Source organism: Oncorhynchus mykiss, chromosome 11 (genome assembly GCF_057628025.1).
Source record: "Oncorhynchus mykiss isolate SJ-2025 chromosome 11, ASM5762802v1, whole genome shotgun sequence".
Classification (NCBI taxonomy): Eukaryota; Metazoa; Chordata; class Actinopteri; order Salmoniformes; family Salmonidae; genus Oncorhynchus; species Oncorhynchus mykiss.
Window position 1 is genome coordinate 10708954 of NC_143032.1, and position 18532 is coordinate 10727485.

The window sequence follows — 18532 nt, forward strand, 5'->3', positions numbered from 1 at the left end:
CTCTCGGTAAAAACTTTTCTCTGTATCCACCATCCAGGTAAATTGTCAATGCTATACAAGCTATCATTCCAGAGATGAGACTGACAATCTAAATCTGTACAGTTAATTGAGCCACTTTGATCACCTCCCCTTTAAGGCTCTTTCCCAGTTCCAGATTAATGCCATATGCAGGCGTTTATGTTGCCAGCTCACAGCTCCACAGCTCTGTCTTTATGAGAAGGACTGAGATGAAAGACCCTTTAAATGCTGAGAGGGAAGCAAACCGTGTAGACGCAGAGGCTTCATTAAAGAGCTTGTGTTTCCTCCGCCATACGGGGCACCCAGTTTTTGCATGTGTTTTTCTAGCGTGTTAACTAGCGCCGTCTGTCACTTACTAAATTTTTACGAAGGCAAACATCACTCGGTTCAAAGCGTCTGTGTCTGTACCCTCCCCTGGCCGCTCGCTTTTGAATGTCAGATCTCATGCTGAGCGAGCGCCATGGGATTCCAAACATTTGCTTAGAGTTTTATGCAACCCAACATGAAGCAAAACAAGCCTGTGAAAAGTCAAATATCCACCCACTGCTCGTGGCAGCATATCCTGTCTGAGGAGATTATACAGCCGTTTCTTCAAGTACCATCACAGGGACCCAACTGCCATGGGTCTCTAGAGGAGACGTTTCTGTTCAATGGCTACCTGCACTTTCAAAAGTGCCTTCTTTGAACTCCTTCAAACTGATAACAGAATCCGGTTCACTACGTCAGACTTATTTCTATTCCTTCAGACTCTGTCATCCCTTCTAAACTAATTTACATCATCACCTTGTGCTCTCCCAAGTGTACCTGGCTGTGAGTCCAGGGATGTCTAGGTCTCACCCCGACCACACAGTCTCCCACCCCGGAGATGTCTAGGTCTCACCCCGACCACACAGTCTCCCACCCCAGGGATGTCTAGGTTCCACCACGACCACAAGGTCTCCCACCCCAGAGATGTCTAGGTCTCACCCCGACCACAAGGTCTCCCACCCCGACCACAAGGTCTCCCACCCCAGAGATGTCTAGGTCCCACCCGACCACAAGGTCTCCCACCCCAGAGATGTCTTGGTCCCACCCCGACCACAAGGTCTCCCACCCCAGAGATGTCTAGGTCTCACCCCGACCACAAGGTCTCCCACCCCAGAGATGTCTTGGTCCCACCCCGACCACAAGGTCTCCCACCCCAGAGATGTCTAGGTCCCACCCCGACCACAAGGTCTCCCACCCCAGAGATGTCTTGGTCCCACCCCGACCACAAGGTCTCCCACCCCAGAGATGTCTTGGTCCCACCCCGACCACAAGGTCTCCCACCCCAGAGATGTCTAGGTCCCACCCCAACCACAAGGTCTCCCACCCCAGGGATGTCTAGGTCCCACCCCGACCAAAAGGTCTCCCACCCTAAAGATGTCTAGGTCCCACCCCAACCACAAGGTCTCCCACCCCAGAGATGTCTAGGTCCCACCCCAATCACACAGTCTCCCGGTGCACTATGACTCACCAGAAATACCAGGCTCCTGAGCCATCCTCTGATTCATAGAGGGTGTACTGTGCTGTGTACTCCCACCAGGACCTCTTATGAAAGCGTCCTGCCAACCATAGACCAGCACTGCGCTCCTACTCCCAGTTCACAAATAGAAAATGTATCTCTAAAGCTTCCTCTGAAAAGTTAACTTCAGGTCTACTGGACCGAGACATTTCCTTTCAAGGTCTGAAACAGAAGGGTTTTTTCTTATTTTTCTCTCTATCACATCTGCAAGTGTTGCTGCACACTGCTTTGAACCCAAACAAATATGAAAGTTTAGAAGTTGAGTTACGCTTTTCAAGGGAAATTGGGGTTGGGGGGCACATTTATGGTCAAGCGAAGGGGACCAGAGAGCCCACTGCAACAGCCACAGCATACCTTTCCAGAGCTAGTCAGACCAGCGCTGTAACAGAGAGGACAGTGGGAATATCCCACACTTTTACTATGGAACAAAATATTTTCTGTGTATTTTAAGAAGCTAGCACAGTACACTGCTCAGCTAAGGGTTAAATGCTCTTTTGCAATGATAATGCAAAATTTGTCAGTTTTTGATTTGTTAAAAAAGTTAGAAATATCCAATAAATGTCGTTCCACTTCATGATTGTGTCCCACTTGTTGTTGATTCTTCACAAAAAAATACAGTTTTATATCTTTATGTTTGAAGCCTGAAATGTGGCAAAAGGTCGCAAAGTTCAAGGGGGCCAAATACTTTTGCAAGGCACTGTACTGTACTCGATACCATCTACTGCATCTTGCCTATGCCGTTCTGTACCATCACTCATTCATATATCTTTATGTACATATTCTTTATCCCTTTACACTTGTGTGTATAAGGTTGGTTAGATTACTCGTTGGTTATTACTGCATTGTCGGAACTAGAAGCACCAGCATTTCGCTACACTCGCATTAACATCTGCTAACCATGTGTATGTGACCATTAACATCTGCTAACCATGTGTATGTGACCATTAACATCTGCTAACCGTGTGTATGTGACCATTAACATCTGCTAACCATGTGTATGTGACCATTAACATCTGCTAACCATGTGTATGTGACCATTAACATCTGCTAACCATGTGTATGTGACCATTAACATCTGCTAACCGTGTGTATGTGACCATTAACATCTGCTAACCGTGTGTATGTGACCATTAACATCTGCTAACCGTGTGTATGTGACCATTAACATTTGATTTGATTTGATTTGATTCATGTCCTGAAGACTTCTTTGTTTACCTTTTCATTTTTAATTTCCTAATTTCTCCCTCTGATTTACTTCCTTTACTCAATATTTACCCAACAAATCCACACTGTTTTGTGTGAGAAAACAAATCCTGTAAACAATATCGGAATATGAACGAAGGTGATTTGGTCATAAGTTGAGTACCAATTAGCTATAAGTGAGAAACACACCCACATATTTATAGAGGAGGAACTCAGACTGTAAACTATTTAACGATTACTCTACCTTGTAATGAGCCCTAAAACCCATGTTTTGAATTATATATAAACTAGCTGTTAACCACATCACGTTGTGTTTACCATCGCCTTGTTGTAGAGACAGGGATTTTAAGTGTATAGTTTAATTATAACAGTTATCATTTGATCTGCTGGCATCAAATATCATCACTGAGCTGACAGGAATCCTCATGAAGCAGTACAGTGTTGGCTACTGCGTCTGAAAACTGTAAACATAATAGTACCCAAATTGTTTACCTTTTCTTATCTGTCGTTGTTGGCTAACCATTTTTCCCTGTTTCTATCTCTCCCTGCAGCGTCCGGGGTGCCGATGCAGGAAACGGAATCCGTGTGTTCATGCCAGACATCGGCATGTTCGTGGCGGGCCTGGTCACGTGGCTGCTGTGTCTGAGTCTGGAGGAGAAGCCGCAGGTGAAAGACAAATCACAGCAGCATGACGTCGAATGCGAGTCAGACAGTCAGGTGAGCTCATCATCTCTCTACAGACAAACTTCTGCCCCTGGCGTATCTGGATTTACAGGGGAACCCCACACACCCATACACCCTACCCTCGTAAATGTTGTACTCAGTACAGGCCAGGAACTCACTAAAGAGTAGTGACAAGACTAACAGAGCCCAAAGAAAGGAAATACTTTTAACTTTCATTTATAAATACATTATATATAGAAAAGTATGTGGACACCCCTTCATATTAGATTATTTGAATATTTCAGCCACATCAGTTAGTCAAATGTCTGCCCTGCTAGAGCTGTCAATTGTAAATGCTGTTTATTGTGAAGTGGAAAATGTCTAGGAGCAACAACAGCTCAGCCCGCAAAGTACTAGGCCACACAAGCTCACAGAATGGGACCGCCGAGTGCTGAATCACGTAGCGCGTAGAAATCTGCTGTCCTTGGTTACAACACTCACTACTGAGTTCCAGACTGCCTTTGGAAGCAATGTCAGAACAAGATCTGTTAGTCGGGAGCTTGATGAAATGGGTTTCCATGGCCGAGCAGCCTAACACAAGCCTAAGATCAACATGCGCAATGCCATGTGTCGGCTGGAGTATGGAAAGCTCGTCGCCATTGGACTCTTCACCATCTGGCAGACAGCATGAATGCATAGTGCAAACTGTAAAGTTTGGTGGAGGAGGAATAATGCTCTGGGGCTGTTTTACATGGTTTGGGCTAGGCCCCTTAGTTCCAGTGAAGGGAAATCTTAACACAACAGCTTAAACTGATATTCTAGACGATTCTGTGCTTTCAACTTTTTGGCAACCTTGTGGGCAAGGCCCTTTCCTTTTTCAGCATGACAACGCCCCCGTGCACAAAGCGAGGTCCATACAGAAATGGTTTGTACAGATTGTACAGTGTTGAAGAACTTGACTGGCCTGCACAGAGCCCTGACCTTAACCCCATCGAACACCTTTGGGATGAATTGGAATGCCGACTGCGAGCCAGGCCTAATCGCCCAACATCAGTACCCAGCCTCACTAATGCTCTTTTAGCTGAATGGAAGCAAGTCCACACAGTAATGTTCCAACATCTAGTGGAAAGCCTTCCCAAAAGAGTGGAGGCTGTTTTAGCAGGGGACACCAACTTCATATTAATTCCATTGATTTTGGAATGAGATATTCGACGAGCAGGTGTCCATATACTTTTGATCATGTCGTGTAGATGAATAAACCTACTCCAAAATCTCTGTTGTCCTCCATCTATCCTTTTCTGATAAAAAAATGATGTAATCAGTCCTGGGCCAGTTTGGTTACCACAACAGTAATGGGCGCTGGGCAAAAAGGTTCAATATAAGGGATTATCTTTATCTATATATTTCCGGGTATATCTGACATTTTACAAGATCTTATTTCTTATAAGGAGCTACTATAGGATATTCTTTGTAATGGGACACTTTCTAAGGATATCTAGTGAGTCAATATCCAGACATACCATGTATGATATACAGATGGAATCCAAAAACAATATGTAAATGAAAAAATATATGTAGAGTTTATATTTGTTAATTTATTGAGCATGTGCTGAAAACTCAGAAATACACCTGAAATCGTCCTTATTTTCAGCATATCAATAAACATATCAAGATCCGGATATGGACCTCAGCCAGAAGATGCATATCTGGACTCAATATAGCTTCCTATCTTGGAATGTGCTGAGAAAACACAGATATGCGATGAATACAGTCAGTATTTGTCAGCACGAAGAGAGAAAATAGGACGTCACATATTCTCAGGATATTGAATGAGTCCACATCCGGCCATGTCCATGCGTGGTATTCGGAGTGATCCCATTATCAGATACAGTATGTCTAAAAGACACATCTGTATTCAGAATTTATCAGGATATGGTACATGTAGAATATCAAAAGGTCCTTCATTTTATTCCCAGTGGGGTGTGATCATAGTAACTGGCAAGGAAATCTCCTTTAATCCCCAGTAATCCACCCAGAGACTTCACCACACACAGTCTCCATTGCAGTGGTCTCTCAGAGCATGGAAAGCTGCAGTCCTCTTTTCAAGTATCACGTTTTATTAGTCATATGCACATGGCATTTATTTCAATGACCTTTATTTAACTAGACAAGTCAGTTAAGAACAAATTCTTATTTTCAATGACAGCCTAGGAACAGTGGGTTAACTGCCTTGTTCAGGTGCAGAACATTAGATTTGTACCTTGTCAGCTCGGAGGATTCGATCTTGCAACCTTTCGGTTACAAGTCCAACGCTCTAACCACTAGGTTACTAGGTAACCACTGCCACCCCTACATGGCATTCACTGTCCAATGAAATGCTTACTTGCAGGTTCCTTCCTGACAATGCAACAACATAAGCAATAATAAAAGATAAGAATATGAACATAAAGTAAATGGCTCAGTAGAATAAAATCTACATTTTAACATAAGTATAAAACAGGAAGACACAATTGATGTTTGCACATCTATCAGAGAAGGATTGATTTGGCAGGCAAATGTTTAAGTTGTGCAGTATTAGCAATAGTAAATAATAGTCTGGTAGCAGCTGTTTTGATGTGGGTGTAGCATGGAGGGCCTTGTGGTTGGGGAAGGAGCAGGTCCCATACCAGGCCGTGATGCAACTGGTCAGGACGCTCTCGATGGTGCAGCAGTAGTATTTGGAGACGACCCGGGATTCATCCGCCATAGGAAGTAGAGACGCTGTTGCACTCTCTTGACAACAGTGGTGGTGGTGTTCGTCCATGTCAAGTCATCTGTGATGTGGACAATCAGGAACTTCAAACTCGTGACTCTCTCTGCTGCAGTCCTGTTGATGTGGACCGGGGCGTGTTCCCTCCTCTGCTTCCTGGTCAACAATCAACTCCTTTGTTTTGCTGACGTTGAGGTAGGGGTTGTTGTCCTGACACCACAATGCCAGTTCACTTACCCCCCCCCCAATAGGCTGACTCGTCATTGTTGGTGATCGTCAGCAAACTTGATGATGGGAGTTGGTGTCTTGCAAAGCCACGCAGCTGTGGGTGAACAGGGGGGACAGCAGACGGCTGAGGACACACCCCTGTGTTCAGTGTGAGAGTCAGTGTGGAGGAGGGGGCTATAGCTCCAATGGCTGCTCTGCTCCTGTAGTCCACTTGCCGATGAAGTAGACCCCACAGTTTAGGGAGTGTAATAAGTGGAACACATTACTGTCTGGATGAACACCAAACAGCCATCATTTGTGTTTGTGTATGTGTGTTTGTGCGCCCTTGTGTGCATGCGTGCATTTGCATGTCCGAGTGTGTGTGTGTTTGTGCGTGTGTGTTTGTGTTTGTGTGTGTGTGTTTGTGCGCCCGTGTGTGTGCGCCCATATGCGTGCGTTTGCATGTGTGTGTTTGTGTGAGTGTGTGTGTGTGCGTGTGTGTGTGTGTGAGTGTGTGTGTGTGCGCCCGTGTGCGTGCGTTTGCATGTGTGTGTGCGTGTGTGTGTGTGTGTGAGTGTGTGTGTGTGTGTGTGAGTGTGTGTGTGTGTGAGTGTGTGTGTGTGCGCCCATGTGCGTGCGTTTGCATGTGCGTGTGTGATTTTTCCCAGGACTGTGATTCCCTCTCTCTTTCCCTCTCTGTCAAATCAAATCAAATTGTATTTGTCACAACAGGTGTAGGTAGACCTTACAGTGAAATGCTTACTTACAAGCCCTTAACCAACAATGCTATAAGAAGTTTTAAGAAAAAAAGAAAAAATAAGTGTTAAGTAAAAAATTGAAAATAGAAAATAAAAGTAACAAATAATTCAACAGCAGCAGTAAAATAACAATAACAAGGCTATATACAGGGGGTACCGGTACAGAGTCAATGTGCGGGGGCACCATTTAGACAAGGTAATTGAGGTAATATGTACATGTAGGTAGAGTTAAAGTGACTATGCATAGATTATAAACAGAGAGTAGTGGCAGCGTGAAAGAGGTGTCTGGGTAGGCCTTTGACTAGCTGTTCAGGAGTCTTATGGATGCCTCATCGTTGTCAGTGACCAGGCCTACCACTGCTGTGTCATCGGAAAACTTGATGATGGTGTTGGAGTCATGAACCGCCGTGCAGTCATGAGTGACCAGGGAGTACAGGAGGGGACTGAGCACGCAACCTGAGGGGCCCCCGTGTTGAGAATCAGTGTGGTGGATGTGTTGTTCCCTACCCTTACCACCTGGGGGCGGCCCGTCAGGAGGTCCAGGATCCAGTTGCAGAGGGAAGTGTTTAGTCCCAGGATCCTTAACTTAGTAATGAGCTTTTTGGGGACTATGGTGTTGATGTTGAATGCTGAGCTGTAGTCAATGAACAGCATTCTCACATAGTTCTTCCTTTTGTCCAGGTGGGAAAGGGCAGTGTGGAGTGCAATAGAGATTGTCATCATCTGTGGATCTATTGGGGCGGTATGCAAATTGGAGTGGGTCTAGGGTTTCAGGGATAATGCTGTTGATATGAGCCATGACCAGCCTTTCAAAGCACTTCATGGCTACAGACGTGAGTGCTACGGGTCGGTAGTCATTTAGGCAGGTTACTTAGTTCTTGGGCACAGGGACTATGGTGGTTTGCTTGAAACATGTTGGTATTACAGACTTAGTCAGGGACTGGTTGAAAATGTCAGTGAAGACACTTGCCAGCATGCTCTGAGTACACGTCCTGGTAATCCGTCTGGCCCTGTGGCCTTGTGAATGTTGACCTGTTTAAATGTTTTTAAGAGTGTGAAAGAGTGTTAAAGAGTGTGATCACGCAGTCGTCCGGAACAGCTGCCCTGATGGTAATTCTGCTATTGCCTTGGTGTTATTACCTGGATAGCTCCTAATCCACTGGGTTTGGTCAGCCTCCCTCTACGTTGGAGAGCTTCTCTCTGCAGACCTGGTAACCCACAGGTTACAATGCATATGTAGGCCTTGAAGAAATGCCTCAGAGACGAGATAGCCGTTAGTGAGAGCGAACGAGAAACGAGGGGATGGGGATTTGTTAGGGTCAGCTTTCTTGAAAGGGGTTTAGGTTGGGTCTCTAGACAGGTTGTATAGAAATTTCATTTGGCAGCCGAACAGGAAATTGTCAGGCTTGGTCATATTACCCAAAGCGATTGTGCGGATGACTGGATTTGATGCAGGATCATTCCAACTTTAGTTACCATATAATTGGGTCATTCCAACTAAGGTTACCATATAAATGGGTCATTCCAACTTGAGTTACCGTATAAAAGCACCTGGCACCTACTACCATACTACATTCAAAGGCACTTAAATATTTTGTCTTACATTCACCCTCTAAATGGAACACTTACACAATCCATGTCTCTATTGTCTCAAGGCTTAAAATCCTTCTTTAACCAGTCTCCTCCACCTTCATCTACAGTGATTGAAGTGGATTTAACAAGTGACATCAATAAGGGATCATCGCTTTCACCTGGATTCACCTGGTCAGTCTATGTCATGGAAAGAGCAGCTGTTCTCTAATGACTTGTACACTCAGTGTTGACTGTGGTTATGACTTGTACACTCAGTGTTGACTGTGGTTATGACTTGTACACTCAGTGTTGACTGTGGTTATGACTTGTACACTCAGTGTTGACTGTGGTTATGACTTGTACTCAGTGTTGACTGATGATGTGGTTTCATGTGGTTACTGACCAGTCTGAAGGAATCCTTCTGCAGGGGATGTTGTACCATCCCATTGGATTTGATATACCCAATTATTAATGCAGTCAAATTAAAAGTGTGTACTCTTCTTGTAACCATTTTAGGGCATTGAGTTCAGTCCTTGTAAACGTTATGATCTTGATCACTTGATTCAGGTTAAGAGCCTCTCGTTTCTATCAAAATAACGACATGCTTATTCGTTCCCTTATTCCCTCTTGAATTACACAACACGTATGACATCAGTTTAAAGCGTTCCTGCTTGGTGAAAGTTGGAAAGCAATATGTAAAAACATTTGCAGTGCGAAGGAAACCGTGAGTTAAAAACTTTATTTGTCAAAACAAAAAATGTTGATCTCCACCGAGCGGTTCTCCACGCTTGTGTGACTCCGTTCCGCTCGTTGGCTTTAACTTGAGTACCGCCTTCCACAATGCCTGGATTGATCCCACTCCCACAGCTCCCAGACCCCTTCGCTTGACCTTCGTCCCGTTCCCTGCAACTCTTCAGTTTTCTTCTACCCACGTGTGCATCCTGTTCCAAGGTGGTGCTGTTTATTCAGCCATGTGGCTCAGACCAGCTTTTGCAAAATAACTCATTTTTATTTCTCCCCCTCTGTTCCATAGACCCGGTCTAGTTTTCTCCCCTCTGTTCCATAGACCCAGTCTAATTTTCTCCCCTCTGTTTCATAGACCCGGTCTAGTTTTCTCCCTCTCTGTTTCATAGACCCGGTCTAGTTTTCTCCCTCTCTGTTTCATAGACCCAGTCTAGTTTCCTCCCCCTCTGTTTCAATCAATCAGACCCACGTTTATTGGTGTATAGGTGGCCTGCTTTGACACCAGCCTGAGTTATGTGGTGCCGGGGTGAATTACAGTCACCACATGTACAGTATGGGATGCCTCTGAGACCATGACAGTGACAGGTAAGGCTCCAGACTGAATGACAACATTAATAATGAATTAATGTCCACTGCCTAATATATTTTTCTCTAAGTGGAGTGTGTGGTTTGTGTTATGTCTGACTCTGTCTGACTCTGTGACAGAAAAGCATTACCTGCTCAGCTCCCAATGTTGGGCTCCTGTATCCACGGGCACAGCTCTCTCTCTATCTATCTCTTCTCTCTCTTTCTTCTCTCTCGTTGGCTGTCTTTAATTCAATAATTCATTTTGACTGAAGTTTGAGGTCCATTTTCCATGCCTATTAATAATTGGGGGGGATGTGTTCCCCACCACTACTCATTTGGGTTTCGTCTGCGTGTTAATCACTGAGCTGTCAGAACCAATGTTCCCTCTAATTTATTTCGGCAGTGAGCAAATTTCAGGTCTGCTTACCGCAAACTTGAGCATTGTGAAACTTTTGTGCAACTTCCAGCGTGCGTTTACTGTGAACACTGAGGCTGTAGCCGCTTTAAGTTACAGTTTTACTGTGAACACTGAGGCTGTAGCCGCTTTAAGTTACAGTTTTACTGTGAACACTGAGGCTGTACCCACTTTAAGTTACAGTTTTACTGTGAACACTGAGGCTGTACCCGCTTTAAGTTACAGTTTTACTGTGAACACTGAGGCTGTACCCGCTTTAAGTTAGTTTTACTGTGAACACTGAGGCTGTACCCGGTTTAAGTTACAGTTTTACTGTGAACACTGAGGCTGTACCCACGTTAAGTTACAGTTTTACTGTGAACACTGAGACTGTACCCACTTTAAGTTACAGTTTTACTGTGAACACTGAGGCTGTACCCACTTTAAGTTACAGTTTTACTGTGAACACTGAGGCTGTACCCGCTTTAAGTTACAGTTTTACTGTGAACACTGAGGCTGTACCCGCTTTAAGTTACAGTTTTACTGTGAACACTGAGGCTGTACCCGCTTTAAGTTAGTTTTACTGTGAACACTGAGGCTGTACCCGGTTTAAGTTACAGTTTTACTGTGAACACTGAGGCTGTACCCGCGTTAAGTTACAGTTTTACTGTGAACACGGAGGCTGTCAGTGCTTTAAGTTACAGTTTTACTGTGAACACTGAGACTGTACCCACTTTAAGTTACAGTTTTACTGTGAACACTGAGGCTGTACCCACTTTAAGTTACAGTTTTACTGTGAACACTGAGGCTGTACCCACTTTAAGTTACAGTTTTACTGTGAACACTGAGGCTGTACCCGCTTTAAGTTACAGTTTTACTGTGAACACTGAGGCTGTACCCGCTTTAAGTTACAGTTTTACTGTGAACACTGAGGCTGTACCCGCTTTAAGTTAGTTTTACTGTGAACACTGAGGCTGTACCCGGTTTAAGTTACAGTTTTACTGTGAACACTGAGGCTGTACCCGCGTTAAGTTACAGTTTTACTGTGAACACGGAGGCTGTCAGTGCTTTAAGTTACAGTTTTACTGTGAACACTGAGACTGTACCCACTTTAAGTTACAGTTTTACTGTGAACACTGAGGCTGTAGCCGCTTTAAGTTAGTTTTACTGTGAACACTGAGGCTGTACCCACGTTAAGTTACAGTTTTACTGTGAACACTGAGGCTGTACCCACTTTAAGTTACAGTTTTACTGTGAACACTGAGGCTGTACCCGCTTTAGTTACAGTTTTACTGTGAACACTGAGGCTGTACCCACTAAGTTACAGTTTTACTGTGAACACTGAGGCTGTACCCACTTTAAGTTACAGTTTTACTGTGAACACTGAGGCTGTACCCGCGTTAAGTTACAGTTTTACTGTGAACACTGAGGCTGTCAGTGCTTTAAGTTACAGTTTTACTGTGAACACTGAGACTGTACCAGTTTTAAGTTACAGTTTTACTGTGAACACTGAGGCTGTACCCACTTTAAGTTACAGTTTTACTGTGAACACTGAGGCTGTACCCACGTTAAGTTACAGTTTTACTGTGAACACTGAGACTGTACCCACTTTAAGTTACAGTTTTACTGTGAACACTGAGGCTGTACCCGCTTTAAGTTACAGTTTTTCTGTGAACACTGAGGCTGTACCCACTTTAAGTTACAGTTTTACTGTGAACACTGAGGCTGTACCTACTTTAAGTTACAGTTTTACTGTGAACACTGAGGCTGTACCCGCTTTAAGTTACAGTTTTACTGTGAACACTGAGGCTGTACCCACTTTAAGTTACAGTTTTACTGTGAACACTGAGGCTGTACCCACGTTAATAAGTTACAGTTTTACTGTGAACACTGAGACTGTACCCACTTTAAGTTACAGTTACAGTTACAGTTATAACAAAATGCATTTCATAAAAATGTCACATGGAAATAGTGGTTCAATCATTCAGCTTACAGTTGCAGCCAATGTGCGGTGTTTGGAGAAAAAAAACATGCAGGGCTTTACATTAACCTGTTTATCCACTTGTCCTTCAAACAATGCAACAAACCACTTTACAAAATAAAATGCATTATTATTCCCATACCATTATTACAGAGAATCAGATAAATTATGCTAACCTCTGCCTATTGGCTACTGAGCTTATTCAAGCCTGTCTCAAAACACAACACCTCCCCTTTACGACAAAAAAAAGCTCTTTAGCTGACTCACTTTTCAAAGATGTCCAGAAATCTATACGATTTGTGCTCTTATATGAAGCAATCACTCCCCTATTGCTGACTACAAATGATCTATAACTGGGCTAATAACTCACTAACTAGCAAAGGATATGAACAAAGTGTGCACACATGGCTACATGCAGCTCTCGCTTCAATCTCTAAACAAGCGCATCTACTCATGACCGCTCATGCTGTAAACACAGTCCAGTTCAAAGTAAATGGCACAGATCCATATATGGCAATGGTCTATTTGCGTATACAGTAGGCTGTAGCTGTGCGGCAGTCCCAGGGCTGCTTCACGCCCGGGTGCAGCTTAGAGGGACCATTGGTCAGAACCCCAACTAGCCAGGTGTCGGGTAGTAACCAAAAGGTCGCTGCTTCGAATCCCTTAGCCAACTAGGTGAAAAATCTGCCGTTGTGCACTTGAGCAATGCACTTAATTGCCTAATTGCTCCTGTAAGTCGCACTGATTAAGAGTGCCTGCTAAATTACTAAAATGTCAAAAATGTAAATGACTCGAGCAGGCCTAGAACCACAAGAACACAATCTTATGTAAACCTGCACAAATCCTCACCCGTGCAACATTAATCTTAAACTCCGTATTTGTGTTGCTGCGGGATGCCTGTTTTGCTCCCATTAACAATGCATTTGCATTCCAGCGCCAGAGAGACATCTGGTCATCATTAGTGTTTTCTGTGGTAGCGGCCGTGCTAGAGTCTCTCTCTCTGTCTCCTCTCTCCCCTCCTCTCCTCTCTCCCCTCCTCTCCTCTGTCTACTCTCCTCTCTCCACTCCCCTGTCTACTCTCCTCTCTCCCCTCCCCTCCTCTCCTCTGTCTACTCTCCTATGTCCTCTCCTCCGTCTCATCTCCACTCTCCTCTCTCCCCTCCTTTCCTCTGTCTATTCTGCTCTCTCCTCTACTCTGCTCTCCTCTCCTCTGTCTCATCTCCCATCTCCTCTCTCCCCTCCTTTCCTCTGTCTATTCTGCTCTCTCCTCTACTCTGCTCTCCTCTCCTCTGTCTCCTCTCTCCTCTCCTCTCTCCCCTGGTCTCCTCTGTCTACTCTCAACTCTCCTCTCTCCCCTCCTCTCCTCTGTCTCATCTCCCCTCTCTCCCTTCCCCTCCTCTCATCTGTCTACTCTACTCTCCTCTCCTCTCCTCCGTCTCATCTCCTCTCCTCTCCTCTCCTCTCCTCTCCTCTCCTCTCCTCTCCTCTGTCTACTCTCCTCCATCATCTTTTGTTCTCACCGCTCCTCATCTGGTGCCAGAGACTCTCAGATCCAGGACAGGGCTCCTGATCCAAACTTGCCCCCTCTTTCTCTCTCCCTCTCTCTGCTGTCTCTCCCTCCCTCTCTGCCTCTCTCGCTTCTGTCACCCTCCCGCTCTGTCTCTCTCTCCCCCTACTCACTCTTCCCTAATAAAAGCAGTGTGGGGACGTGCTTTCTCCAAGTGTGCAGCGTGTTGTGGAGCGGTAATTAGTTGGAATGGGCCCCTCCCCCTCCCCTGGCATGGCCCTTTACAGTTATACGACTTAAGGGCTGATTAGAACCACACTACCATACTTCTCTGATCACTGGCTGACTCTCTCTCACAGCTCCACAGCCCAGCCATCACCATTGTTTTGTAACATTTGCCAATGTACAGGCTCACTGTGATGCTATAGCTAGTCCATGGAGCAATCATTAGCTGCGTTAGTGAACTAGTTACAACTGTAGATAGCTGATACTAGCTAGAAGCTACTGTAGGAGGGGGACGAGATAATGGTGACCGCTACTGATGCCTGCCGAAACCCACAACTCTGATCAGACCACACACACTACTAAACTTCACCCTTGACACCCTCACCCTTCACACCCTTACCCCCTATTGTTCACCCTGCCTTAAATCTAGGGCACCTCTTAGTGTGATCTCTTTAGGCTGGCATGTTAATAATCTGCCATGTTCCTGATCACATATTTAACAAGGCCTTTACTTTAGATAAGATAAAAAAATCAACCTTATTTTACCCAAGAGGAAATATTGATGGGCGTACGGCCCTGCTCCCACATACAATACACAACACATCAAGTTATACACAGAGGTGAACTGCATCAAAATCTCAGCCACTGAGATATATTAAGCTATGATTTCAGCTCACATGCCAACATTCTTATGCAGCTCATATATGCCGACCCTGGCTTAGTTCCAACTACCAGCCTGTACCCTGTACCCAGGTACACACACCCCTGTGGGTGGCAGAGTGAGAGACTGTGCTAAGATGTATTCACACATGCCATCATTCATTCAGATATAGCCCTACTCCGCTTGTCAGTGTATCAGCCCTAACTCAATGAGGAATTGGATGAACTGTCAATGAGGAAGCCAGAGCAACTGGTTTTCCATGTGTTGACACCAAAGCTGTTTATCACTAGCAAGCCTGATGCTGTCAGCACAGCTCTCCTCGTTAGTTCCTCTCTGTCTGCAGCTGCAGGGGGATATGAATGGATTGGCTGTTATTGAGCTTGATAGATTAGTTGGCAGTCTTCCAGTTTTTTGTCTTCTAACATAGACCACTTAGCAGATGCATCTGTTCAAAGCCACTTGCATACATTTTCAATATGTGTATGTGTTCCCTGTGGGAATTGAACCCATGACCTTGGTGTCACTAGCACCACAGTCTTACCAACTGAGTCAAGCAGGACCACCAGATGTTGTTTTTCATAGGTTCCTTAGAAGCCTTTAACTTTGACCTCTGGGTATTTGTGACTTTACTAATAAACAAATTTACATGGAACATGTTTCCTTCTCTCCTCTCTCTCTCTCTCCCCTCTCGCTCTCTCTCTCTCTCTCTCTCTCTCTCACCTCTCTCTCTCTCCCCTCTCTCTCTCTCTCCACTCTCTCCCCCCTCTCTCTCTCTCTCTCTCTCTCTCCCTCTCTCTCTCTCTCTCTCTCTCTTTTTACATTTACATGGCTGAGCAGCTGATTGGCTCCCGAATGCTTTTTGCGTGGCGTTTCCATTGGGGTTTATATTTGTCATTTCCAAGGTACAAAACTGAGGCTTGTGGTTGTGGATATAGAATTGGACCCGGCCTTTGTGACCTCACTCGAGACGCCGGCACTCTACCTGCAATATCCCTAAAGTTTTTCACATCCTGAAAGTAACATTTTATTAAAGGTTTTTAGGGACAGAAAATACCCTGCAACGGAAATGTTATACATGTGCCTTTCTTATAACACATTTCTGTGTTCAATTCATGTGCTGTTCTATAAACCAATTGCTGTGTTCATGCAAGTGGCTGACTGTACAAATCCTCACTATCAGTAGCTGCAATTTGGCAGTATGCCACATTGTTTTGAGAACGAATGAAAGATATCTTAGTTTCAAGGTCTCAGCGTAGAGCCTTGTGAGGTGTTGGTCTGTCGCATGTTATGAACCAGTATTGGTCTGTCACATGATTGAAACAAAATGGTAATGATGAATTAATTATGCTAAACACATGCAAATATAACTTGTCTGTGTATAGCCATATATACGACAACTGCTGGGACTGCCCCAGGCAGAGCTCCTGATTGATATGTGTGCTATGGTGCATTGAGTTGGTTGGAACCTCTCCAGATCGCTGACAATAAACAATCATTCATTTAAGATTGACTTCGGATACTAGGATTATCACCTCTTCATGTTGAAACATTTAAATCATGAATTGCAAAGTAGTTTGCATGAATGTAGACGGACAATATCCTTGGTCCGTTGAAAACGGAAGTTGACCAATCAACAACCAGGTATCCAACTAGTCATGCTACTGTACAGTGAACCGGCAGTAGCCTACCAGGGTTAGTGCTGATGACTAGACTGACTCCAACCCCCTTCGTCCTCTTACGGTGTGTAGTGATGTAACAGTGGGTGTGGCCTGTGGACAGACTGAGAGCCTGTTTGTGAGAGCCAGGAGTTAGAGGTGGAATCAGATCCCTCAGGAGGTTCATAAGAGAGCGGTTGGTTCGTTCGCTGCCTCCTCTGTTGAACATTGCGGTTTGAATCCCGCAGCTGCACGCTGCATGTGAGCAGTCGCCTCAGTTAAATAAATAGGGCTTCGTCAAACGCAACTTGTTCGATCATTTACGATACGCCGCTGACGATAGTGAGGAGATTACTGACTTTGGTGTTTTCCCCAGCGAGAAAGACTTGTTTGTTTTGCCCTGTGGAGATTTCACGATAGGGCGGTGAATGATCGCACAGAGCGCTCATTCATTGTGGCAGTGTGATACATATAGGGAAAATATGTAGCTAGGCAGATTTCACTTTTACCACGCAGGCCCATTTCCAATCAAATCAAATCAAATCAAATGTATTTATATAGCCCTTCGTACATCAGCTGATATCTCAAAGTGCTGTACAGAAACCCAGCCTAAAACACCAAACAGCAAGCAATGCAGGTGTAGAAGCACGGTGGCTAGGAAAAACTCCCTAGAAAGGCCAAAACCTAGGAAGAAACCTAGAGAGGAACCAGGCTATGTGGGGTGGCCAGTACTCTTCTGGCTGTGCCGGGTGGAGATTATAACAGAACATGGCCAAGATGTTCAAATGTTCATAAATGACCAGCATGGTCGAATAATAATAAGGCAGAACAGTTTAAACTGGAGCAGCAGCACGGTCAGGTGGACTGGGGACAACAAGGAGTCATCATGTCAGGTATTCCTGGGGCATGGTCCTAGGGCTCAGGTCCTCCGAGAGAGAGAAAGAAAGAGAGAATTAGAGAGAGCATATGTGGGATGGCCAGTCTTCTTCTGGCTGTGCCGGGTGGAGATTATAACAGAACATGGCCAAGATGTTCAAATGTTCATAAATTACCAGCATGGTCGAATAATAATAAGGCAGAACAGTTGAAACTGGAGCAGCAGCACGGCCAGGTGGACTGGGGACAGCAAGGAGTCATCATGTCAGGTAGTCCTGGGGCATGGTCCTAGGGCTCAGGTCCTCCGAGAGAGAGGAAGAAAGAGAGAATTAGAGAGAGCGCACTTAAATTCACACAGGACACCGAATAGGACAGGAGAAGTACTCCAGATATAGCAAACTGACCCTAATAAACAACTGATTCGGCTGCTCTAAAATGATTTGTATTTTAGTTCTGTAATTGCTGACTCCAGTATAGATATTAAAACTGAGATTGCCTTGCTGTGGAGAGGATTTTATATCAGTTGAACCACAGTTGAGTTTGCGGTTCCAACCACAGCTAACAAACCCCCCAAGACTCTTTGATCTCATGTTGGACTATTATACAGATGTCGGATCTTAATTTGATCACCCTGTTGCCGGAGAACATTCCTGCAATGCAGGACATTTTAAACGTGTAGTGTATTTGAGGTTTAAAAAAGCTTCTTTAGTTTGTAATTTCCATTTGGAAATTTCAGACTTGATTTTCCCTTACGAAAAATGGATCAACCCCTACAAAAATGTTTCTTAATTATAATCGACACAATTCACATTTGCTGTTGCTGCAGGATTATTTTCCTGCTGTAGAATATTGGCTCAAATTAAGATCCTACATGTGTGCCAATATGTGCCATGAGAGACTAATGTTTTGAGGAAATTATACCAATTACTCTCAGATGACCACATGTGCCTACATGACAAAACTATTTTGAATAGTTTCGTTTTATAGCAATAATTTGCTTTTCCTGTATTCATAAATTGGTGATTTTACATCTAATTAGTTGTAAAATCACCAGATGGTGTAAAATCACCATCTAATTAGCTGTTTCTCTCACAAAATGTTTGTAGTTTTCCCCTCAAATTGTATTTATTATGATGAATATCAAACATTCCAGTATTCCAACACAGGGCCATTGAATTTCCTTTTTTGAGGTGTCTTACCCTTGGCGGC

The 18532-nt window shown here is 44.4% G+C and overlaps 1 protein-coding gene across 2 annotated transcripts in view; it reads left to right on the forward strand.

Annotated features, from left to right (window-relative positions):
* Positions 1 to 18532, forward strand: part of LOC110536547 (piezo-type mechanosensitive ion channel component 2) — a 205856-nt gene that overhangs the window by 87896 nt on the left and 99428 nt on the right. For both annotated transcript variants that reach the window (XM_036934820.2, XM_090189325.1), the window contains exon 5: positions 3316 to 3481. In XM_036934820.2, the coding sequence (XP_036790715.2) occupies positions 3316 to 3481 (166 nt within the window). The remainder of the gene's footprint in view (positions 1 to 3315; positions 3482 to 18532) is intronic.